The sequence below is a fragment of the Ixodes scapularis genome, unplaced genomic scaffold (assembly GCF_016920785.2).
Source record: "Ixodes scapularis isolate PalLabHiFi unplaced genomic scaffold, ASM1692078v2 PGA_scaffold7__128_contigs__length_106722199, whole genome shotgun sequence".
NCBI lineage: Eukaryota > Metazoa > Arthropoda > Arachnida > Ixodida > Ixodidae > Ixodes > Ixodes scapularis.
This window is the reverse complement of record NW_024609882.1, coordinates 98,781,277-98,807,154: the sequence shown is the minus strand read 5'-3', so window position 1 is coordinate 98,807,154 and position 25,878 is coordinate 98,781,277. Positions and strand designations below refer to the sequence as shown.

The window sequence follows — 25,878 nt, the reverse complement described above, 5'->3', positions numbered from 1 at the left end:
AATAATAAACACTTGAATAGCCCCCTTCGCTTTATTTCTTACTTGAGGATAGTAGTGCTGGAAGGAACACCACATAAATAACAAATTACTTTTGGTGTAACAGTCACTCACTTTTATAGAAGAGTAAATGTAATGGTAATTAAGTACAATTTAGCTTTTTGTCATTGTAAACGTAATTCCTTACTTTTTAGTAACGTGTACAAGCGCGGTAATGTCTACCAATATTACTAATAAAATTCTTAACCGTAATGTTTTGTACATTATAGAATTTAAACGTTAATATTAAACACACTGGATAGGTGGCGCCAGACTCCGCCTTATTGAAAGGGCTCAGCCGTATGCATTCATAAATCCATACGAATAGCGAGGGAATAAGAAGTAACTTGGAAATATGCACTCAAGCAAACAAAGCTTCAAAAACATCCCATCGTTAGTATAATGCGCAGAAGCTCAAATGGAGGTGCGGTAATAAGAAAACAAAAATAATTTCTCGTAATATCTTGTAAGGTACTAAGACAGCACGGTATCTCGTTTGCAGCGCGTCTTCGACTTCCACATCGACGAGAAGATGGCACATAGCGAGCTATTCGGCCGCGTGGAGGCCGTACAGGCCAGGTTCTGGCCCGCGCAGTTCTTGGTGACGGACACGACGTTGGAACAGACCTTGGTGGACTTAGGAAAGGGGGACCTCCACTCGAGACTGGATAGGCCCCGCAGGAGATCCTGCCCATCGTCTGAGTCTGAGCTCAGGTCGTCGCTCTACTCCACGTCCCAGGCCTGAGCGCGGGGCAAGGGAGGCCCGTCATTCGCGCAGTTATACGTCCAATACATTATTGCCAATAGAGAAATACAATAAAACCCGTTTACGGTATCTAGCAGAAAGGAAAGGCTGCTAAAATCAGCTGTTCCAAAGTGAATCCTCCCTGCGGCCAAAGTGCACGATGGAAGTGTTGCCGGTATAGGCTCACGTTGCCGATCGGGCAGACCGCATCACAGCTGGAGACAGGACCCGGGTAGGGGTCCCAGCAAGAAAAGAGAGGAGAGCTAGAGTGAACACAACGACGCGACTGAGTAATCTATCTTTAGAGCAGCGAGAGTACAAACCCCAACCTCCCCAACTCTATATAACAAATGATAGCATTCTGGAGCGGTTCATTCATTGGTCGGAGAAGGTGCTCTGAAGAAAACTTTCTAGTTGTCTGTAACTTCCTGCCGTTTTAGCCAAGAGGCGTGCTGAAGTGTTTGAACGGGGAGTGAAGGGTCAGCTTCGCCGGGACGCCTGAGGCGGAAAGGATGAGCGGGAGAAAAGAAAATGCACATCGCGGGAAAGAGAGAAAGAAAAGGCGCCCTTTGAGGGATTTTCGAGTCGCTTCCAGGTGGAGAATACAGCATGAGCAATTTAAGTGATTTCAAAATTCAGATGACCTCCCTTTTCTAAATCCAGGGCCTCTAAACTCGTCAAACACGAAGTCCGGGTCGAAGTTGACGGAGCACGCCGATTGGACTATCACGATGATGACTTCTCGTTTTCGTCGCCGACGTCCAATCGGCGCTGTCCGCGAACTTACGGCTCTAACTTTGTGTTTGAATAGTCTAGGGTCCCAGATGGCGCGTCGAACCGGCCGCCATTAGCAGAGCCGTTTATACTAAAAGAGTTTAGCCAATGGTCGGAGCTTGTTGCCCGCTACACTTTAGAAAGAAGGAAGAGTACTTCGTCCTATTTGGGGACTAAATCTATGTCACTGAGAGTGATCCCCCAAAAACAGCAAAACCCCGGTTTAGTCCCTTTGAATTGATTCCTTTAGGTTGAAGTTTCGATCATTTTAAGAGAGTGCTTTTGATCCCTACAGCAGGGCATCAAGGACTAACTTGCACTCTTCAGGGGATTGATTATGGTCCCTTCCGTGTCGTCGTGTCTACAGATAGGGGTGTAACGTTGATTCTGGATCAACAGTGCTGATTGAGGACCAACTTTTTCGATTGGGGACTAACTTCTAGTCCCCTTGAGGATTAATTTTACCACTTAAAGGGATGATATTTGTAGTGACGGGGGAGTGACTTTTGTCCTTTTGAGGACCATTTATTGACACTTTTAGGGATGAATTTGATAAAATTAGGAGAGCAACTTTCGTCTCTTGAAGGATCAATTCTGACACTTTTAGAAACTAATTTTTATAGTAGTGAGGAACTAACTATCGTCCCTTTGTAGACGAAAACAAAGTATGGGAGTAAATTTGGTCCCTTTGAGGATAAATTTTGACCCTTTTAGATATGAATTTTATAGTAATGAGGGAGTGACTTTTGTCCCTTTGTGGACGAATTTCGACACTTTTAGATACGAATTTACCAGTAATGAGATCCTTCAGCTGTGAATTGGGGAGAAAGGTTTTCGGCATTGAACAGCTTCCTATTCAGAAAAAGCAGATTGTGCAACTTATTTACAAATGTATCTCTTCTGCAAAGTTGCACAAAGAGTCTTTTCAGAACAGGGAGGTATTCAATACCGCAGACCTTTGACCCCCATTCACAGCTAAAAGGTGGAAATATTGCAGGAGATCTGAAAATTCCCACACGTTTATTTGAAAAAAAACAACAAACCTGTGTTGCCAAACAAGCAGCATCATGTCCTACCCTAATCTAAATGGGAATGATGACTGCGAAGACTGGATATGCGGACAAATCTCATAGAACTTTCAGGCACGCTTTAACAGCCAACATCACTTTTTTACGAAGAAACGTTTCACCAGCAAATCTGTAGACAAAAAATAGCGCTTTCATTGTGGAAACATATTTATTCTAGAACTACACAACAGTGAGTACAAAGACAATTGCACGTCCCAAGAAAGTGTACAAAGGAAAATAGTGCCATCTCTGCCCTGAAGGACTTACCAAAATTTAATATGACTAGCTTATATATATTCGTGTACAATGGTTTTTAGCGCTGCGGAACAAGCCCGAAAAATTGGTGCCTGCATATTAAACGTTTAAGCATTCACTGAATGTGCATGTTACGTGTTGAAATTGTAAGGCATTTAGCTCCTTTCTGTGAAAAATGACACCAACTTGCCGGGGTCAACGGTGGAAATGCTTGCAGCATGTCCACCGTTTACAAGCAATACTTGTAAACTGTAACGTCATTTTTTTTCTAAGCACGTGGCAAACAGAAGGCGATCTTCCATCTGCTCGTCGTGCCTATCGGGAGTTACAAACATTGCTAACTCCGCCATCTGCAGACATGACTACTATTAACACTGGCCAGTTTGTTGGTCTTATTTTTCATGTGAAGGGAGCTAAGTTTGGAAATTTCTCCAGGAAAAATTCGCATTTAGTTTGTGGCGGTCCATCGGCCTACCAAGCCTCAGATAAAAGACGACGACGTTACTCGTTGATACGAACCCTGCAGCGCGAGAAAATAAACAACATTTTCACCTAAGCTCGGAGTCGGTCGCACCATCTCTTCCATCCACAACATGGAACGCGCTACAAATTGGTGACCCGGAAGCACCTGCCATCCAGGGGAACGCTCTCCGCGGCACGGGACACGGTAACGGCTTGGGATTTCGGCAATTATGCGAGAACACATCTCCCTCGGCCTCAGCCCCTGGAGCTCCGACACTGCCTCTGCCCCGTCGCGTCTGCCGCCGGCATCTCCCAGCCGCGGGTTGCGACCACCTCGCTCACCCTGCCGGCTCGGCAAGTCAACGTTCTTAGGTTTTTTCCACCATTGCCACAGTCGCTGGTGTCGCCCCGGCAGTCGTGCTTATCTGTGCGGTGTGGTGCTGGCCTGGCACGGTAGCGTGCTGCCACAATATGTGGGGCGTGCCGCACTGCGCCACGCTGGGGCATGGAAAGTCACGGCGGACCCTAATGTTTTTTACGAGGCACTTTGCTAACGGACCAGGGCCTCCTTATCGCTGGTCGCGCATTGCTCTCTGCTCGGTGCGTCACCTCCTGTGATGACGTTGTATCGGCCCCACAGCTGACCGCCACGTTCCCTGGAGCCCGAGCTGCGATGGAGCCCACTCCACATTGGATGCACAGCACGAGCGCATCGTTGTGCCCTTTCTCTTCTGCCGCATTACACCAGTAAGCCTGACTTCAGCGTCAACTCCCTGCTTGGTTTGCGCAGGCTGTCTTCTGCACCGTACTCTACCACGTCCTTCGGCTCCTTCCAAACGCCAACGGAAACAGCCGAACTCGCTTGCTGCAGCCGCAACCACTCAATCGCTCCGTACCCTACAGCCTGCATAATTGCAGGTGACGGCTCTAGGGGGGCTCTGTGGCGGTCCATCGGCCTACCAAGCCGCAGATAAAAGACGACGACGTTACTTCCCGATACGAGCCCGGCGGCACGAGAAAATAAACGTTTTCACCCAAGCTCGGACTCGGTCGCACAATCTCTTCCGTCCACAACATAGAACGTGCTACAGGTTTAATCTTCATTGAGCTTTCTACATGCAGGATGTGATTTTTCAAGCTCGTTTCACAGCACTAAAACATATTGTAGACAGCCTATATATCAATTCAAGAATAAGAAAACTTGGAGAAAAAAAAAAGCTACCAGGAGACAGCTCTTTTCAATGTCCTTTTTTTTTCTTGTGCAATTCATTCATTCATTCATTCATTTATTATTCCTTGAGGGCCCGTAAGGGCATTATACAAGGGGGGTCAATAGCACACTAATGATCATAGTTTAAATTAACACCCACAGAGAGGAAGTCAGCAATACAGATGAATCAGAGAACAACAAAATACAAGTAGTTATCAACATTACACAATATTAATAATATTTTAACGGTATGCACTGTGAACAGTAAAAAGGAAGAAAAAGAATTAGCAGATGTTTGGTTGATGTTTGTAAGTTCAAGGTCAGTTCTTCGGCAAATCTATCAGAGTTAGTCTCGGTTATAACGCTATCGGGTAATTTATTTCATGCAGTCCTTGATTGTCATGGGAAGATAGGAATTATAAAATGCTACAGTTGAACGAAAAATCGGTCAACTTTGCGGGAGTTATCATGGCGGAGAGATATGCTGTGGGGTGGAAGGAAGAAGGATGCTCTAATAGAGGCATTGTTATTGTATAATTTATGAAAAGGGGTTAGTCCAGAAAGAATGCGCCTAAATGAGAGTGTGGGAAGGTTAGCTTTGCTCCTAAGGCCTGTTACACTAGTGAAACGATAGTCTGAGAAAATGAACCTTAAAGCTCGGTTTTGAATTGCCTCTAATTTCATAACTAGGTAATGCTGCCATGGGGACCATACAGAAGACGCATACTCTAAACGAGATCTAACAAATGTTATGTATGATAATTGTTTGATTTCAGGTGAGGCCAGTTTGAGGTTGCGCCGAAGATATCCTAATGATGAATTATAGCCTCAGATAAAATAAAATTAATGTGAGTTGCCCAAGATAGATCACAGGTTAAATGAACGCCGAGGTATAAGATGTACAGGAGTCAATTATTGTGTCGTTGAGTTGATATGAAAAGAGTGATGGGGACTGTGATCTGGTGAAAGATACTAGTTTCGTTTTATTTACATTAACTGTCATTTGCCATGTTTGACACCATTCTTCTATTATTAGTAAGTCAGCCTGTAAGAGTAGGTAATCATTATTATTACTTATCGGTCTGTATAGAGCACAATCGTCAGCAAAGAGGCGAATTTCAGATGTTAGGTTAGCAGGAAGGTCGTTAACGTATATTAAAAACAGCAAGGGGCCAAGAACACTACCTTGGGGTACGCCGGACGTTACACGAGAAAGAGGTGAACGGGACTCGTTTACAACAGTATATTGTGTACGATCGGATAGGAAATTTTTTATCCGAGTGATTACTGAATTATGAATACGCAGCTGGGTTAGTTTTTGTGGGAGACGTTGGTGGGGCACCTTATCGAATGCTTTAGAAAAGTCTATGAAAATGACATTGCTCTGTAATCTCTTGTCAAGGTTACTGTGAAGCTCATGAATGAAATGTATTAGCTGGGTATCACACGAATATGTGTTACGAAAACTATGTTGATTTTTAAAAAGCAGATCCTAATTTTCCAGATATTTTATGATGGAAGAGAAAATGACGTGCTCTAGTAATTTACATGAGATGCTGGTGAGAGATATTGGGCGATAGTTCGATACAACATTACGATCCCCTCTTTTAGAAATAGGAATGACTGTACCAATTTTCCAGTCAGACGGAAGCTTGCCGACTTCAAGTGACTGTTGAAAGATAAGGGTTAAAAATTGGGATGATATATGTTTTGTGTTTTTCAGCAATTTATAATTTATTTGGTCATCACCGGAGCTAGCAGAAGTTTTGAGATTTTCTATCGCTTTCACTATACCCAAATATATTATTTCGATAGAAGGCAAAGCAGAATGAGCAAGGTGATTTAGGAGAGGAATATTGTCATGGTTTTCTAGTGTAAATACTGAGCTAAAGTAGGTATTATTAGTGAGGCGCTTTCGCTATCAGATGCGGGAATTCCATTCATATTAGTCAGGTGGATGGATTTATGCTCCTTAGGATGAATGATCTCCCAGAACTTATTAGGCTTATTGTTTGAAATGTTAAGAAAGTCGAAGTTAAAAAATTCGTTCTTTGCATTTTTCACTTCTCTTTTATATTCCTGAGCAGACGCGTTGTAATTATCCCATGCAATAGTCTTGTCCTTTTCTTTAGCTTGCTTGAAATGTCGTTTCTTCCGAGCACTTAATTAGGAGATTTTCTTGTTGTACCAAGGCTTTGCATTGTTTGTTTTACTTCTGATGGTTGGAACGTACGTTTCAGTCAGAGTTGTTACCTTGTTTTTAAAGAGATTCCAATTTCCCTCAACTTTTCTTTGATAAAAGTTGATATAAAAAGTATCATAAAACTGTTGAAGATTTCTATTAATTGTATCATAGTCAGCTTTATTGTAGTCTTTAATGAATTTATAATGGCATGATTTGATGACGACGTCAAACTGCAGGTTTAAGTGTAGAACATTGTGATCACTAATAGCGGGAAGATTAGTGATGTTTTTCACATGTGAGGGGTCAGTAGTAAGGCACAGGTCGAGAATGTTGCTAAAGTGATGGCTAACTCTTGTTGGTTTAGTTATCATTTGGGAAAGGTTAAACGTGAGAGCTAGGTCGATGAACTCATTATCAAACTAACGACCTGATGAAAGGAAGTTGCAATCTATATTTGGAACGTTGAAGTCGCCAAAATAGAATGACCGACGCATTTGGTTTAAGGGTATTAAAGATGAACGAGAGGGAGTCATGAAGTTCGCTAATGAAACTATCGTGATGATCGGGTGCTTTGTAACACACACCAATCAAGATATCGGAACACTGAGAGTGAAGTTGAAGCCATACCATCTCGAGGTTACCTGGAACATTAACTTGAGACGCACTAATATGATTGCGGATAGCGATTAGGACACCGCCACCCCTCTTTGCTAGTCTGTCGCACCTGTGTAAGGTATAATTCATATTGGGGGGAACACTTCTGAGTCAGCAGTTTCGGGTTTCAGCCACGTTTCTGTTAGAATGACAGAAACGTAATGAACGTACGAAATGAAAATTATTATAAAAAATCGAACACCTTAGTTAAAAAAAAGCTCCCAATCATAAAATAGGAGGCAGTAAAATGACTAGTATATTTATAAATTTAAAAAAAAACCTGGAATGGGTTTTTTACTTTCAGGAATATATGTGCTAAAAAATGACTAGTACATAGCATGCCCCAAGTCATCAGGCCAGATCTAAAATGGACCGTAAAAATCGACGACTGCACGTCGCAATCTGAACTTTTCGTCAAAAATCTATTTCACAGGTTGGTTTTTATTGTTGTAAAATAGCAAAGCGTAGCTCTCATTCTGTAAATATAGGGCCAAGAAACTTGTCGAGGTCTACGGCGGGCGGCGACTCAGACGACCAAGTCCAGTTGTGGGGTGTGTTTTGCATTCGCGTTGATAGATGGCGTCGAGAGCAGCTTCGGAAAGTGCTGCCGACCAGCGAAAGAAAGCAGACGACACGCGGACGAAATTCGTTGGCAGCAAAAGCGCCGTCGCTATGCAGACAAGTTTTTTTTTTTTTTAGTTTAAGGTTTGCTTTTATTGTCCGCATTTATTTTTTAATAAAAGATACATTTCAAAAAGATTATGTTCATTTTAATAAACAATGGTAGGCGCGGGTCGTCACGATCAGAGCCGTATATGGGGAGAGTTTGGTCAGTCTATGATCTCGAGGCCGTAACGCTCCCCTCCCAAGTGAGCCGATCAGCACGCGGCGTAGAGCGAGAGGCATGAGCGCATGCGCGTGAACTTCCGGCTGCTCCCACCTGAGTGGGGAGGGCCGCCATCTTTGATCATTCTCCCAGCGGAATGCGTGAGATAGGCATCTAAATCTCGATTATTGCCTTTTATATCCCTGGCTCTGGCAAGAAAATGACATTCTGTTATTCCTCGGTGGGTTAAAAAGCTAATAAATGAAGATTTTTTGGCCTATGGCCACAAATTTTATTCAGGCGAAAAAGAAGTCGGCCCGTAGCAGACGGCGCGTAGCCTCAGCAGCGCTCTTCTCCGAACAGTCTCGGACAGCGTTGCTCAAAAATGGCGGTCGTCTCCTCTCTGCTCCCTTCTTTCTCTCTCGCTCCTTCGGCGCTCTCCTCCCTTTGATTTACTTTTCTCCTCTCCGGTGCCTTCGTAGCCACACCCACTGGCCAAACTCTCCCAATATACGGCTCTGGTCACGATAAGGAGGTAGCGCCATCTATTAATACGAACGCCAGACACACCCCGCTAATAGACTTGGCCGTCTGCTTCGCCGCCCGCCGTAGTCCCTGGCATGTTTCTTGGCCTTATTTTGTACAGAAAGAGCACTACGCTTTGCAATTTTACAAGAAAAAACCGACCAGCAAAATACTCCTTTGACGAAAAGCTTAGATTTCTACGTGCAGGCGACGATTTTACGGTCCATTTTAGATCGAGCCTGGTGACTTGGGTCATCCTATATTTAAAATTTAAAAAAAAATGGCTTTGGTTTTTGACTTTTAGGAATATATGTGCTCAAAAAAGTAAAAATAAGGTTCACTTAAATGCGAATGCATTGCTTCACTGCATTACACAAGCACAGAAAAACTTTTTTCTTTTAGCAGCATGTTTAAAAAAAAAAAAAAAACTTGTTTCTTTTTTTTTTTTTTAGTTTAGGCTGGTCAGCAATCTTGTGCCCATGCAGCCCAGCTTTGAGTGTTTGAGACCTACAAGTCTCTCGAAACAAACAGGTGTGCGATCATATTTCACGGAGTACTGAAGGTCGAAACCTCATGCCAGGCAGAAGCAAAGTGCAACAACTTCCCAAGGGGCCTCTGCCTCATAGACCTGATTTTCAAAAAGCACACTGCAGCGCTCTGTTGATGTCCTGGGACACACTGCGACGGAATAGACTGCGGGGCACATCTGAAACAAAGGATGAAAATTAAGACAAATCATAAAGTCGAAGTCTTTCTAACAAAAAAAGAGGCCTACCCTTACAGCAGACGCAGGTTACAGATGATAGAATAGCTGAAACAGGTACAGTATATACTCCCTAAACCTAACACCACAAACCAGTTACGCAAATATTGTTTTTGGCAAATCAAAGCTAGATTGGTCATAGGAGCAGCTGGAATATCTTCTCCAGGCTACGTCATCATCGATTACCCAAACTTCATCACGTGGTTCGACTGGTAGGCCCAGGAGTAGCACGAACAACACAAAAAATTGTCCATTTCCGGGCAACATTAAGTTTGTGGAGCACTGTGATACCTAAACCCCTAGATGTGATTGCTGTATGTGCAAAGGCTCTCAATACGAATGCAGCTAATGCCTTGCATTAAAGCTAAAAAGATATGCCCAACAGCTCAAGATCTATTCTACCCTTCCAGTGAGGTAGTTTGTGCCACCTGTGATAGGAGCAATTACTGGTACAAGAATTGTGCCTCGACACTAGGCATTAATTCTAAAATAAGAAAATTAATTCATTAGGCTGTGCTTTTAAAGACTCTAGCGCCGCTGATAGGAACGAGCGGCGAGCGTGTGCCGAAAGCCGGGCAGCAAGTGCAAAACGAAATACATTACCCTTAACCTGATCTTTACGTTGTTTTGCTGCATTTTCTCCATCGTCAGCTACAGTGGTGACCCAGACTACGGACACAACACATAAGAAACATATCTTACCAGTTAACCTCCCCAGAGTATCAACTGCAAGGCTGTGCGCCACCCCTCTTCCGGCCACAGAACCCTTAGGTCTAGTTTTTACAAGAGCTCCATTCAGTGCCTTTCAGTATCTCAGCCAACGTCTTTCAGCCGTCTGGTTGCTGCCCTTCCGAATGAAGTAGAGTTCAAAGTTTACGGCTTTCTTTAGAATCCGACTTCTACAGTAGTCTATGATGAACTTAAAGCTTCCATCCTAGAAGGAATGACGGTCACAGAAGGCAAGCGATTGCAGCAGCTGCTTTCAGCAGCAGATCATCAACGTCAGGTTAAGACCGATGTATTCCATTTCGCACGGGCTGGCCGGCGTTCGACACACGGTCTTTGTTCATACTGATTGCCGCCGCCACAAAGGCAACCAGCACCTTTGAAATATTTCTGGTTTTGCTGAAAATGATGCTATGGCCTCGTTGAATTTTCATTTACTTTCCCCCTTCAACCGACAACTGAAAAAAACATAAATCTAGTCGGACCCGCTAAGAACTATAAAGAAATTTCACTGCGAGATTTAGCTTGTGAAGAGCCCAGAAATAGCTGTTTCTTATTGAAATGACAACTACCACTGAAAACAACCAAGAGATTCAGTTTATAAATGACAGCTGACATTTTTTGTAAGTGGCTAAAAGAATATATATAATATGACAGGTCATTAGATCAGTAAGGCTTGATCTAAAACAGGCTTGAAAAATCAGCGCCTACATGTAACAACTAATCTCGGACCGATGCAGGCGATAGAGTTAACTAAGGGTTATGTTTGCGGTGCCATCTCCCGATAGGCACACCAAGCAGACAATTATAGTCGAGACAACGCCATCATTTGCCTGCTGCAATTGTAGAGATCGTATTACCGGCACAAACCGCAATGAACTCTGTTATTTGCAGCAAACTACAGCATGAACATGTTAAGAGTGTTGGTCTAATTTTTCACAGGAAGGGAGCTACTTCTTAAAATTACACGAGGTAAAGTCTACCCCCAAAGTACAACTTGGTGAATGTTTCAGCTTGTTACTCGCAGACGCTGATATTAGAGTGAGGTTCGGAATTTGCAACTCTATACGAGCGGTATGCAGCTGTGAAGATGAACACCAATATATGTTCGAGATTGCTGCATTCGTAAGAATCAACAGCAAGGATCTTGCAAAACATTGTTCGGTTTGTATTTTTTTATCAAGGCGCCGAGCTCATTCTTGCAGGAGCCAAGGCATCACAACCATAAACTGTAATAGACGCTTAGACCAGGGATATAATCCCCCTTGAGGCAAGTATCATTTTTGGGTGTGATGCTTTTTGGAGTTTTGTTGTCATCCATTAAAGCATGATGAGGAATGTGCTGATATTCATTCCCATTAGCATAACAGCCTCTCTGCAAGAATAGCGTAAGCAGCAGTCTCAATAGCATATTTGTCCAAGTTCAATCGGTTTTATATCAAATGGACATAAAGTGAGACAACAAAAAGTTAACTAAAATCAAAACGAAATCATGGCTGTCTTCTTGTTTCCTACAAATTTTTGACTCATGCTATATATAAATAGTCTAGAATGTTCAGTCTACTTCATAAAAATGGCAAAACTTACTTCGCATCTGATGAAGGACATTGCGAGTTTCTTTAAGCAGGAGTGGAAACAAACAGAAGATCGGACAGATCAGTTCTGAAAAATTATAAAGGCAAAGTTAGTTATTTTAGGCAACTAACACTTCCAACTTGGATCTTCCAAATTTTTAATATTTTTCACTTGTCAAATTTGGTTGAAAGGGAGCTCCAGTGGTTCTTCAAGCAACCTGAACTAACTATGATGTGCAAACCAATTCTTCGAACCCTCTATAGTCTGACGAAATCGGTTTCTCAATGTATCGCGCTGCAATTTATTAGAGGTGCAGCTTGCTGGTGGAAAGTGGAAATATCAACAAAAGAGCTTGCCTCGTTTACAACAGAAAAAAATGTAGAGCCCTTTCACCTCACGTGAAGATGGAGGACCGGCGAAGTTGTTATTTTTACGACGTCTAGGATGATGCCTAGAGGACGATGACATCTAAAACGACATCTTAAGGGGTGTCCAGACAGGACACTACAGAACGCACGACTCCGAAAGAATCGTGAAAATCGAAGCGGACGCTTTTATTTTTACGATTTGTCGGAGTCGTAAAAATGTTTGCAGGAGTCGTGAAAATTTTTACGATCACGACTGCTCTCCTCGCCTTCTCCACTTTTCTCTGACATCACACGCCACCTGCGTCATGCTCACCTCGCCAACGACCTCGCGTACCGCCGTCGCCTCGGCTCGAAGGCCGAGGGGGTCCGGCTTCGGGTGGATTTGGGACATTCCTGCGTCGAAAGGTGCGTTTCGCCCGCCTCGGATCTGCTTTCTATGTCGAGATTCACTTTCGTCGTGATGGCGTCCTACGCGGTTCCGTATTGTGAGCGGAGGCCTTGAGCGATTGACCGACAGCCAACAGAGCGTGTGAGTGGCTCTCCGGACCCACGTGATAAGCAGAGCAAGGCCGCCGTCTAGGAAGCGAGGGGGAGATTTGACGGGGGGAAGTTTCCCCCCGGGAAGAATTGACGGAGGGAAATTTCCCTCCGACGGCTGGAAGCGGAGCGCGGCACGATTTGCCGGAGTCGTGAGTTTTGTAGTATCCTGTTTGGACGGGCCTTTAGGCGACTTCTTGGACGACTTCTTGGACGACCTCAAGGACGACGTCAAGGACGATGTCTAGGACCACTCCAAGGACGACCTCGAGGACGACTTTCAGAGAAATTAAGCCTTTCCACTCTGGTAAAAACCGGAGTGAAAAGGCTGGAAAGGTTGCCGCACACCTGTGAGCGTCGGCGGCAACTAGACAACCAGCAAGCCGGTCTCCGTCGTTGTAGCTGTCCGGAGTTTTGTGTCGACAGTTGTTTGTTCGCGCACATGATACTGGGGAAACTAGCCCTTAAAGGCTCCGCTGTAAAAGTGAACCTCTTTTGGGCAATCTACAGTGACATTTCGCAGGCGGTGCATGCCACCTGCGAGATGCTGCCGACAGATGTCAGAAGTGTCGAGGGTGTGCCACGCTCAGTAGACAATCTTCGGAAAGTTTGGCTGCACTAGGGAGCCTTCATCTGCGCTTTGCTAGGGTGGTGCCACCCTTTGTAATACCACTCGCCGACAAACCAGCAGCCATTTTGGTCTCGGCGATAATCCGTGGGGCTTATAACCCTCCCGGAAACAAGCACCTTATCTCACAAGTTCGGAGCAGCGTGGTGGAACCCACGGAGGGAGGATTAGCATTTCCCCCCTCGGATGGGGGGACCGATGGACACAAGGTCACTTTCCGGCGCAAGGGAAACGCACGGGGAAACAATAGAGAGTTTTAGTATATCGTTCTGGCTTTCCCGCTACGGTATCCGCAGTCCGCTAGGACCCCCGCAATATGTACCGTAGCGGACCCACGCATTCATGTTTTAGTGGCGCGTTCGCAACCTTCGCAATTCGCTATCGTTGCGAGAGCTAACGCAACGCCACAAGCGACTCTTTCAGACACTAAAGTTTACGTAAAATAATTTATTTTAGTCTAATTTTTAGTAATCGCTTACTAGCGTCACTATTTATATTTTATATTTCTTTTTAAGTTGACTAAAGTGCTCATATCTGCATATTTTGTAAATGAGCACAACTGATAGTCACGCTGGCCAATGCGATCCAATCTATGTCAAGCCAGTCAAGCGTAAGGTAGCCATCACAGCCATTCGGCCATCCCTCGGACGCTGCCGCCTTGTCGTGACTCGTGTTCGTGCCATCGTGCCTCTTGCTATGAATCGCCGCGGGATCTTCTCCGACCCGCTAGTTCTCTCCGCTCTTAGCTGGCGCGAGATTGAAGACGCCTATTTATTACTAGAAGAACCTCCGAACCGCCGTTTCAAGTCCGAGCGCGGTTTGTTGAACGTAGACCGTCTAGACGATGAAATGTTTAGAAGTATGTTCAGGTTCAGGAAGGAGCACATCGGAGAGCTTCAGCGTGCTCTTTTGATGCCGGAGACGATCACGTCGGCGCAAGGTGTCCAAATGGACGGAGAGGAAGCCTTGTACGTGACACTACGCCGTTTGGCTTACCCAAACCGATGGATCGACCTTGAAGGGGTCTTCGGCCGTCATTCGAGCGTGCTCTCAAGCGTCGCCTCGAAGGTCATGCTTCACATCCACAACACCTTCGGGCACCTGCTGGACGATCTAAACATCCACAACTGGCTCGACGTGGCAAAGTTGGAGCAGATGTCTCGGGTAAGGATCTCCACACCTGGCAAAACAGTACTCGTACAGTGGCGTAGACACGAAAGGTGTTCAAGGATCAAAACACCCCCCGAAATTTCAACGTTCCTCTTTACCCCTTTCCCTTTTCCCCCTCTCAATTTGTGTGTGTGTGTGTTTGTCTGGTGTCAGTTTGTGTGGGTAACGTTTACAAACATTACCCGCAGACAGTTAGTGTGGGTAATGTTTACTAATGTTCAGCACGCAAGTCGTGAAAGCAATGAGTTCAATAGCCAAGCCGTCACTTGACGCTTTGTCAAGAATGATTATTGACCTACAACTTCAAGCGTGTCCTCAGGGTCTCCAACAAGAGTTGGCACATTTACGTCTGGCGGCATCGTCCTCCCTAAGTGAGGACGATGTTGTGTCCAACGTTAAATAAACTTTCTGGGGAAGTTCTGGTTTGGACAACAGACGTGGAAGGACCGCACCACTTAGCACGTCTCAGCGGTACAGGCAACTTGCTTTTGCCCGGAGGCCTTGTATCCTAATGTAAACCGCCTGCTGCGAATCCTAGGCACCGCACCTGTTAGCACTGCTGAAACGGAATGTTCGTTCTCAAGACTTCAAAGACTCGACTCATAGTTAAGAGCTTCATTGTCCCAATAGCGCTTGCTAGGGGTTGCGCTTCTGAACTTGCACCGGAACATCTAAGTCAGCCCCGAAAGTGTCCTCCCGCCAACTCTATTGACCGATGGCGGCTCCCACTAAATCTTTAGACCCCACAAAATGATTGAAATTGGCACTTTTTTCTGCTCCTTTCTCGTAAAATGGCATCAAAGAATGTAAAGAACCCAAAGCATGACCATAGCACGACCATTTCTGAAAAATGTGATCTACGCATGCAGGCACATAGGCAGGAGTTTGTTTCGGGGGGGGGGGGGGGGGGGGGGGGGGGGGGGTGTCGCGGGGTTGCCCATGACAAAATGCTGCTTGAGCGGGAGAGGAAGTCCCAGGAAAATGGAAGAGTTCGAGGGGGGAGGGAAGGGCCGCATGGGTCCCCCCTGGCTACGTGCCTGCAGAGCCATATATGTAAATAGTTTGGTCAATGGGAGGTGCGGGCAGAGCCAGGGCGTGCGGCAGACTCGGAAAGAGGGCTTGGCATGCTCTCCTGACCAAACAGAAGCCGAAAAGAATCCCCTAGCGGTGGTAGCGAGAAACAGTTCTGATCAAAGGTATATGCTCGTAAAAGGTTAAATAAGCGCGTAAGAGTAAAGTGTAGTAACTCTTTGTGGTTGAAAGTGGGGTTCACGTGTTGTTTTGATCATAATTATGCAGAGAGATGTAAGAAACGAATGCGCCGCGCAACTCTGTTTTGCGCGGACAGAGTGTGACCGCTCGGACGGCAGATTCTCGGCGCTTGGCGTACGGATTATTTCGATCGTATCGCTAGTCGCACTCTTCCACCATCATTTTGGATGAGCGTGATTGAAACATCACATGTACCACATTTTCAGCCACCGAGAGTTACTCCAATGCGGTTATCAGGTTTGTTTCTCGCGACCACCGCCAGGGTATTATTTCTGGCTTCTGGTTGGTCACATTCAAATTTCTGAAGATGCCCTGGAACACGCCCAGCTTGCTTTCGGCCAATGGCGCCTCCTCATTTGTCTCCTATACTTCCCAACGAATGGCCAAACTCTCTACATATATGGCTCTGCGTGCCTGCACACAGGAACAATGAGCATGATGTTTTACCTGCTCATTGCCCCAGTGCACATTGCAGTTTTTATGTTTAATCATATTTTAAACTTCACTATTCTCTGGCACCCTTCTGTAATTTTTAGTCATGGGATACCTGAGTGTTCCGCAGAGAAGTGTATGCAGACGAAAAGGCAAACAGCGCACAGTAAACGAGGACTAAAGAAAAGGGAAGTGCAAACAGGACAAGTGCTGATCAGTATCAACTAACAACCCACATCGCCACCCCTATTAAGTTGATGCACCGGAATATTTTGTGGGCCTGTCTGGACTTTTTTTGTTCACAGCCCATTATTATATTTTATGATTGTGTGTCTTCGTTGTTCACCATTAAAGTTTCCCTCTTTAAAGATTCAATGAATGAGATGTGGCAAAAAAGGTTGAATTTCTGCCTTCTAAGAAACTGAAAAATAGTAACTAAGATTGTGTTTGTGCAATTTCTTTTCCTCTCTTGTTTTCTTTTTTTTTTCATTTTGAACAGTTTGAGCAAAGAAAAACGCCCACTGAAAAAATTTTCTGGGTATGCCTTGCCTCGTCTAAAACTTCATTCTGCTTTCTACCAGGCGGTCCATGCAAAAGGAGCGCCCCTGACGAACTGTTGGGGATTCATTGATGGCACGGCACGCGCCATCTGCCGCCCCTCAGAGTCCCAGGAGGAGTATTTCTCTGGGCACAAGCGCCACCATGTGGTAAAATACCAATCAGTTATGTGTGCAAACGGAATCATTTGCGAGCTTGACGGACCATACAAGGGACGTCGACATGACTCCGGTAAGTGTTGTTGCCTGAGACCAGCGATAAAAAGAGGGTACAGTGCATATCAGTGTCTCGAATGGGAAATTTGAGTCAGAAATAATTTCTTGAAAGGGTTGTGAAACATATGTAGAAAATTCTGAGCTATATGCTTATTTGTAATCCTGATTGTCGTGGCGGTGCCACTATCGTATGGTGGCGCCACTAGCACTTTGCATGGCTATAAAAGAGAAGAGATGATAAAGATAAGGAATCCTCATTGGTACTGAAGGAGCAGTGTCACTTTGGCTGCTTCTGCTGTGGCAACAGTGGCGACGAGAAGGCGATAGCATGAGCCTTATGGTGTTTCCCTCATTCCTGCCTGCTCCTGGAAAACCTTCTATTCTGTGGAAACAGTGGCAACGTGTGTTTAACAACTACTTGCTTGCTGTGGGAGGCGGCGCCCACTATCATGCTCGGCAGAAGGCCCTACTGCTGCACTGCCTCTGGGTTAAGGGCCAATGGATCTTCTACACTCTTTCGGAGACGCGCCCTCCGATACTGGGACTGCGTGAACCACCTCGGCATGTTTGCTCGAAGCGCTAACCGCGGCTAAAGTCAGCCGCAGTACCTAGGAGAAAGACGTTGCCATGCCGACAATTATCGCGTTCATTTAGGCTTAGGAATGGCCAGAATCGAGAGACTATCTAAAAAATGCGGCCAGGTCATTGCTCATGCTTTGAGATTTAAGTAAGTAACGCAAAGCGAAAGCGTCTTCCGCCATTCGCTGACTTACGCGCCCGATATTGCAGCTACAACGACATATTAGTTGCAAAGCGAGAGGCGCTCACTCACCGGGGCATCACCATGATTCCCCGCATCCCTACCGAGCCAGTCACGTGATTTTAAAAGCCCTCTCCTAGGTACTGCGGCTAACTTTAGCCGCGGTTAGCGCTTCGAGCAAACGGGCCCTGAAGTCCAAAAGACACCCACTGCACTGGACAAGTACGATATCGCTCTGGCAGTCCTGGGGAGCTACTTTGCGGCAACTTGAAACGTGTCCGACGCACGACATGGCTTCGGGCAGCGAGTGCAGCTACCTGGGGAATCCATTGACACATTTTTTGCTGAACTACGGGACCTGTCGTCGACTGCGAGTTTGTAGCCATGGTGGACGACCTCATCCAGGACCAGCTAGTTGCAAAGACGTCGATCCACCAGCTACGAGAGCGGCTGCTCCTGGAGGGTACTTGTCTCACCCCGGACCTTGCACTGGTCATCGGTTGTTTGGTCGAAGAAACAATACGCTATTCCAAGGAACTTGTATCAGCTTCAGCAATGCAGAAGGTAGACGCTAAGCCTATGCGGAGCGCCGATCAACCATGGGAAGGTGAGCCTCCGCCCCCTCTGGAAAGAAGTTCTACCGTTCTAGGTCGTCGGGACATCTTGCGAATTTTGGTACATGCAAGACAAGAAGGAAAACATGCACTGCATTTGGAACATTCTGGCATTTTCATGCTGTCTGCATGAGTACCGCCGTCCACATTAATGAAGTCCGCGCCATCAGAGAAGTTGGCTGCTTGGATAGCTGCGAGGATGCCGTCCTCAGTATTCCACAGGTACACGAAAAGCAGTATCTCCATTTCTCTTCATGTCGAGGGGACGGTGTTATATATTTTGGTTTACACCGGGTCAGCAGTTTCGATAATCTCTGAAGATACATATCAGAAGAATTCTGATTCTTCGCTTCGGCTACAGGAATTGGCTGTTAATTTGTTTGATTTTTCGCAGCGGAATATTGGAGTGACAGATTGTTTTGTTGCCGTGGTTGGTTACAAGGAGTGAAACGTTGACGTGCATTTCTACGTCCTATCGAAAGGCACAAACATACTTGGAATCGAGGCCATCGCTTGTTCGCCCCTCAAAGTCAATGGTCAGGCATTGAAGTGTTTCAACACTACGTGTGTGCTGCTGCTCCATGGGAGGAACTTGGAATCAAGATTGTGGGACCTTTGTCATGTGCGCCAAATGATCCCTGGTATGCCATTATGTTAATTGACGAATTCATTAAGTGTCCGGAGGTGTGCCTGATGAAGAGTGATGTCGGGAAGTATTGTTTCTTTTTTATGGCCGGTGTTTATTCATGAGGGCTACCCAGCCAAACTTGTCAGCGATCACAATCGTCAGTTCATGTCTGCCGAGTTTGAAGTATTCTTGAAAGATCGGGGAGTGAAAAACACCTTTTCCTCTGTGTATTATTCTCAAAGCAACGGCCAAATTGGGCATTTTAAACGTGTATTCGAGGACTTTGTGCAACTCAGTGCCCACGAGCAACGGCCCCTGAAGGAAGCTGTGGTAGAGTACCTGGGTGTCTATCGATGCACTCCTCACACAGCCAATTGTGAGAAGCCAGCTTTCCTGCTGCACGGACACCGTCCCAAGACGAAACTGGCCATTGTGGGGGGACCATCCAGAGACTTCTTGAGGAACCGGGCAAGACATCTTGCAAGCCCACGAGAGCATATGGCCCAGTACCAATGGAAGTCCAAAGCATACACGGACCCGCCGGGGAGCCAAGGTCAGCCAGTTCGAGCCAGGAGAGAGTTTGCATCAAGCTCCCAGTGCACATTCCAAAAGGCCGCACCAGCTGCTGGGCTTTCCAAGAAGGGGCAGAAAGTGTCAATATGCAGCGGCAAAGATCCGCCAATGCAAGTGTTTATTTTTAGGCGGACGATTCTGATGCAAGACAAGCTTAATTCTGCGGTTAAAAAATTCACTAAAACCCCACATTTCTTTTACGTTTAGGGCGCCACAATAGAAAGTTCGCCCAAGCGGTGAGGTTGTTGTCATCGACACCATAACCACATTGTAAATTCCGATTTTGCGAAGTGTTTAAAAACAACACAAGGCTCATTGTGTAGTGTTCACTGGTGGTTGCAGGGTTTTTCATTTACAGCCTTGATGAAACAAAAGGCAAAGGGCATCGACATCACGAGCGAGTAAAGCCATTGCAAAAGCTTGCACGACCATAAACGCGTTATGAAAGTGGAGTTACCTGGCAGTTACAAAATGTGTCCTGCAAACTTAACATTCTGAGGCTGTATCTTGGGTGTTAGCTTTGTTGAGGTTTCACTAACACTCCTGCTTTCTACTCCTTCAGCTGCCCTGTTATGGGGCACACCAATGAAACAATCGCCAGGAATTGCTAGAAACCGCCTGAAAAGTGGTTGCAGAAATAAAGAAGGGCTGAGAGACAATTCTTGCGAATCAATGAGGCGGCATTAGCCATGATCCTATGGCTTGCAGGGCGTGTTACATGAGAATGGCTATTACAATAGCATGACATCAACAAATTGAAATAAGCTGCTCATTTCACAAAAACAAATACAATGGATATTTGAGAACTATAAGGGCAGGCCTCAAGACCTCTCCATAGACCCACCTTCCAGCAACATGGCCAACTAGAGGTTAGCCAAATTTATTGTTTTAAGTTATTGCAAATAATGCACAAATTATGCCAGATGACAACATTTATAGACGCACATTCAAACATCTTCCCAATTAGGCACAAATTGTATAAAGTCCGCAAAAGACTTCACAATAGCCAAAAATCCTTAGTAATATTGAAGGTCTGATGTGCTTCAATAGCCCTTCAATTCAATAAAAGAAATTGAGGGTGCTTTTGGTGGGCACTGACATATATGTAGCTGTAGCTTTCTGATCAGATTTTTCATGAGTTATGTTTATGCTTCATATTTATGTTTCTGTATGTTAGACTTATTAATGGGCTTAGATGGGCCAGTTGGTACATTGCAGATGTGTGAATGATTGAGCCAGTGAACACGCAGCATCCACTAAGACGACACCGTCAGGGCATCTAGACGTTCATTGCAGCAGATGCTCTTGCACCCCATCATTCAACAGCACACAAATTTTGGCAAAATACAAGGTGTCATGCGAACTACATAAGGCTTTTGAGATTAGTGCTAGGGGAAACAAGTGCGCCAGCAAAACGTCTTTGGCCCTATGTACGGATGAGTATGAGTATTTAAAACGTGAGCTGGGTAGGGATTGATTGATGACTGTACGTCCCCGTTGGGAATAATAGTGCATACTTTTTCGGCACTTTATACCCTTTGCTAGACTTATGTTCTCAAATTCTTTTACTCTATCAGTAACTGTTCTACAGCTGTTTCTTTTGTTTTTGTTGTTGTAGAACATGAGGTTTTCCTTGTGCAAGTTTTTGCCTTTTGCTACACACAATGTAAACTGCCTCTTGCTAGAACTGTAAAAGGCGGCAGAGTCTTCATTACGCACTGTGGCTTAGTCTCTTAGCACCTCCTGGTCAATTGGGAAACAAATGAAAAAGGAAGGAAAAGAAAGACATGCAAATGTTGTAGCTTCCCTGCATTGCATGTGTGCACTTCTCTGCAGTGCGCAGCTGTATTGAAAAGAAGGAGACTCGAGGGGGCATACAACAACAGGATCTACAACACAGAGAAAATGCCGTTAACGTCTCCCAACTGCACTTTTGAAAAACTGGTGAAGTTCCAAAAAGAATAGTCCCTTCGTTAAATTACCCGAGCACCAAGGAGCATGCTGAGAGTTTAGTTACAAGTGCTACACATGATGTCTGCAGCAGTAACTTTTAAAGCGAAAATATAGACCGACACGCTGTTTACAAACAAGCCCGCCTTTGCCCACACCAGGTGTGGGCACTGCGCGTGAGCAGAAATCGAATTTGGGAGGAGTGAAGCGTCTGCGCATGGCGCTGTGCCGCCGACAGCGCCACCGCAGCTGCATGACGTCAGGGCCGCGTGTTGGTCTATAAAACAAATGGTACTTTGCATGTCTGTTTGTCAATGCCTCATTTTGGGTATTTAGTTAAACTTTCTTAGATTGCTAAGGTGAGCGCATGCAGTTCATATACATCCCCAGAGTGCTCCTTGGTGCTTGAGTAATTTGGCAAAAACAGTTGATTAGCGAGGGCATTATGACTAAATCAGCAGTGTCCATAATCCATATGTGGCTGGGTCATGATTGATGGCTTGGAGGAGGAGTTTTAAAGCTTGTTTTTATCTGTGGAGCCCTCAGCATTATGAACACAATTCGCTGTATGGCGATGGGATAGAATTTATTCAAAGTGATGTTGACTTACCTTACAGGAACCTCATGGCATGTCTATACTTTATTTTTTACTCCGGGTAACTTTGTTAATTATTTGTATTGCCTGCAGAAATGCTCCACTTATTTGTGCTAAAACTGAATGTAAATTAATTGCAGATGATTCACACTTAATCTCCTGCATCCATTCATTCCCCTGCAGGTATGCTGCGAGAGAGCCAGCTGTACGACAAATTGTTGCAGTTGGTGGATGGCCACTCATATGTGCTGTATGGTGACCCGGCCTATCCCTTGAGGCCACTTCTGCTCAAGCCTTATGGCTCAAAGGCGACCCCAGCACAAGTGGAATTTAACAAAGCGATGAGTACCGTAAGGCAAGCCGTGGAATGGGGGTTCGGCAAGGTTGTTGCCGAGTTTGCCTTTGTTGATTTTAAAAAGAATCAAAAGATCCGCAAGCAAAAAGTGGCTCTCATGTACAGGGTGGCTGTCCTTCTGTCAAACTGCCACACCTGTATCTACGGAAGCCAGATAACTAGCTTTTTTGATCTGGAACCTCCGACACTGATAGAATACCTCCAGCCCATGTCTAGGTAATAGCTTTTTTTGTTTGATTTTATGTGGCATGAAAGGCTGGCAAATTGCCGATACTTAAAAATGACAGAGTGCCTTTTAAAAAAGCCTCACATTTCTTACAAGTGCAGAACCCAGGGATCCTGGGTTCAATCCCCGCCCCTGCTCGTTTCGATCTGGATGAGCATCGTGTCGGCGTGCGGTCGCGTATCACTACTGCGTGGTGCACGTTAAAGACCCCAGGTTAGCGGTTGTACCGCACTGGCTAAATTGCTCATCTACAGCCGAGACACCAGATGCCCACTGAGGCAGACTAACTTCCGGCTGTATAAACATACACACAACAATTTGCTTTTTGCTTACAAGTGCACTGCCGTGAATAGTTGTGCATGTGACAATACCCAACTATACTTTGTTCACCCTTCAGCTGAGACTGCAGCCAAAGTGCAAGTGCGAGCTAGACCGCACTCCTAGCTTCGAGAGGTGCATTTCTAGCACGAGTGCTTTTTCTGCTTTAAGAACACTTCACAGCAGCTACCCCGAGCTCTCGTGTTTGTGGCATTAGCTGCAGTCTCAGCTTAATGGTGTGGAGGTCTCAAATGGGTGCGAGGCGTCCGGATAGGAGGCCGACCGCGAAACCACCACCCCGCAGCGGATCAGAGTCACCGCTACGACGGGTTCGACTGTTGGCTGCACCCGCTAGCCGGGACTCACGAAGGGAGTACACGGACACACAGAATAGAGGGACACCCGGGGTTTATTTGTCCGGATAAATACAAAGATATAAAGACTAGTAACGGCAAGGGGGAGGTTGTCCTTACCTTGCCGCACTTTCCCGAGAGCCTGGACGGAGGTGGGGCAGCAGAGTGCGTGGCCGCACGTCCGAACAGTTTCAAGTCCAGCAGAACAGTCCCTTCCCCGAGCGGCCGGAGGACACGCTCTCTCTCTCTTTCTCTCCCTGGCGGCTCCGGCCTCGTCCCCGGAGGGGCGGGCGAGCCCGCCAAAGGGAAGTTCCCTACGTCCCCCCCAGCGGGAGGGACGCGGACGGAGGAGTGGCGAGAGTAGACAACCAAGATGGCTGCCTCTCCTTGCCACGATACGGTACGCTCCGGTCGGAAGCCGAGTGGCCTCCGACGTCGTGCCCGCGGCCAGAAGGCCGGATCAGGGAAAGGGAGCCAGAGGCTCCCACATTCCCCCCTCCTTAAAACTGTTGGCACCCCTTTAGGGAAAGAAAGGGTTGCCGGCTCTCATACCCCCAAAATGTACAAAACAAAAGCAAAAACACACAAAAAAATACATTAAAAAAAAAGATAAACAATCGCCTACCCCGCCGTCCCTCAGAGTTCCCGTACGCCGCCTCCCGCCTAAAACAACATCAGTTCGTCACCCGACGGGAGGTCGGCGTACTCACCGCCGTCGCCGCAGCCGAGGTCCCCGCCGGTCGGTGTGGACGTCCCCGTTGACGCGGACGTTCCTGCCGACGAGGCGTCCCCGGCCTCTGCCGGCACCGCCGACGTCACCGGGAGCTGCAGCAGGCTCCCCTCCAGCACGGCCGCCGCGAACCCTGGCCTCTGGGTCATGTAGGCCAGCACCGCCTCCACGGCGCCGGGCTGGTCGAGGGCGACGTGCAGGTCGGTCGGGGTGGGGTCGGCGCTCGGCGTTGCTCCCCGGACCCGGTCCCGGTGGTAGCGGCACTCCTCATGCACCTCGTGGAGGCGCAGCGTGCCGCACACTCCGCAGTACACGGCACCGGGATCCGGGGCAAAACAGGCGCCCTGAGCCTCCCGGTCCCCCTCGTCCAAAGTGCGGCCCAAAAACACTGGCAGCACCGTCCTTGATGGTGCCCCTGGCCGCGGGCGCCGCTGCTGCGACCACTTACGGCACGAGACATAACAGCGAGGCGGCTCCGTGCCTTTCTGAGAAGTCCACGTCGCGACGTGGCGCACCGACCTTCTCCCGCCGCCACCGGTGGTGGGCGCCCCGGCCGCTGATCCGGGAGCTGCGTCGTCCACGGCCGCCGCAGCCGCCGCCGATGGAGCCCCGAGGTGACCCGCCGGTCCGGTCTGCCCGCGAGCCCGGTGCTGGTGGCCCCCATGGCGGCCGCAGTCGACCGAAGGGTGGCGGCGGCCCGGGCAGGCCCCGAGAACGGCGTCGCTCCTGGCCGTTGCGGCGGCAGCCGCCGATGGAGCCCCGAGGGAACCCGCCGGTCCGGTCAGGCCGTGAGCCCGGTGCTGGTGGCCCCCATGACCGCCGCAGTCAACCGGAGGGTAGCGGCGGCCCGGGCAGGCCCCGTCTCGTTGCGCCCTTGGCAATGCATCCCCCTCAAGAGCCGCTCGTCCTGGTGGCCCGCGGACCCGGTCCCGGTGGCCCCCATAGCCACCGCAGTCAACCGACAGGTGGTGTTGGCCCGGGCAGGTCCCGAATCGCCGTTGCGGCCCGCGGCCGGAAAAACGCCTTCGCCTCGCGGCCCTCCTTGATCCCCGTTCGGGAAAACACGTTTCCCGGGAAGGGCCGCTGTCAGAGGCTCGGGGCTGGGTGCCGGGCTGCTGCTCGCTCATCTTGGAAGAGAAAGACTGAGAACTCAGCGGGTCTTCTGTCAATTCCTGTGCTCGATAGCCCCGGGCACCCCCACCTCCTCTCCCCCCCAAAGGTCGGGGCCGCAACAGTTCTGGCCCACTTCCTCTCTTTTCCCCAGTCTCCCCCGCAAGACGTTGGGGGGGGGGGGGGGGGGTGTTGAAGAAACCGACTTCAGAGGCGGACATCGGGGCATCTTCCTACGTCTTGCGCAGAAAGAACTTACCCTCTGTTCCCCCTTCTTCCTCCCGCGGGGTGGAAGTGGGGCACGAAACCGCGCGGCGGCGAAAAAACAGGCATAGAGAAGCCAGTGGGGCATCCTCTGGCTGATTTTCGCAACTTGGCCGCGGGCGCTTCTTCCCGGCCCGTGGATAGGGGAAACCGGGTGGACCGGCGCCTCTGTTCTCGGTCGAAAACGCTGTCAACAAAGGAAAAGCAATCGCTTGCCGAGAACGTGGTTCGCCGTCGGATCCCCATGTGCCAATAGCTGGCCACAGACAGTGTGCGTACATTAACCGGCCCAACCGCAGAGCGGAAGGGTCCTCGGGAGGCAGGCCACGCAGTGCCACCAACAGAATTAAATGGCACCCTGCGTACACAAACTGAAGTCGCCGGGAACTGATTTGGCGATCTCCCCTTGCGACCAGGGG

At 47.5% G+C, this 25,878-nt stretch overlaps 1 protein-coding gene across 1 annotated transcript; it reads left to right on the top strand.

Moving 5' to 3' along the window:
- Positions 1-14,471: 14,471 nt before the first annotated feature.
- Positions 14,472-22,820, top strand: LOC121833260. Its single transcript, XM_042286401.1, has 3 exons — positions 14,472-14,500; positions 16,792-16,999; positions 22,287-22,820. Exons 1-3 carry the CDS (start codon positions 14,492-14,494, stop codon positions 22,676-22,678), a joined length of 609 nt encoding a protein of 202 aa, XP_042142335.1. The 5' UTR covers positions 14,472-14,491; the 3' UTR covers positions 22,679-22,820.
- The last annotated feature ends 3,058 nt before the right edge of the window (positions 22,821-25,878 follow it).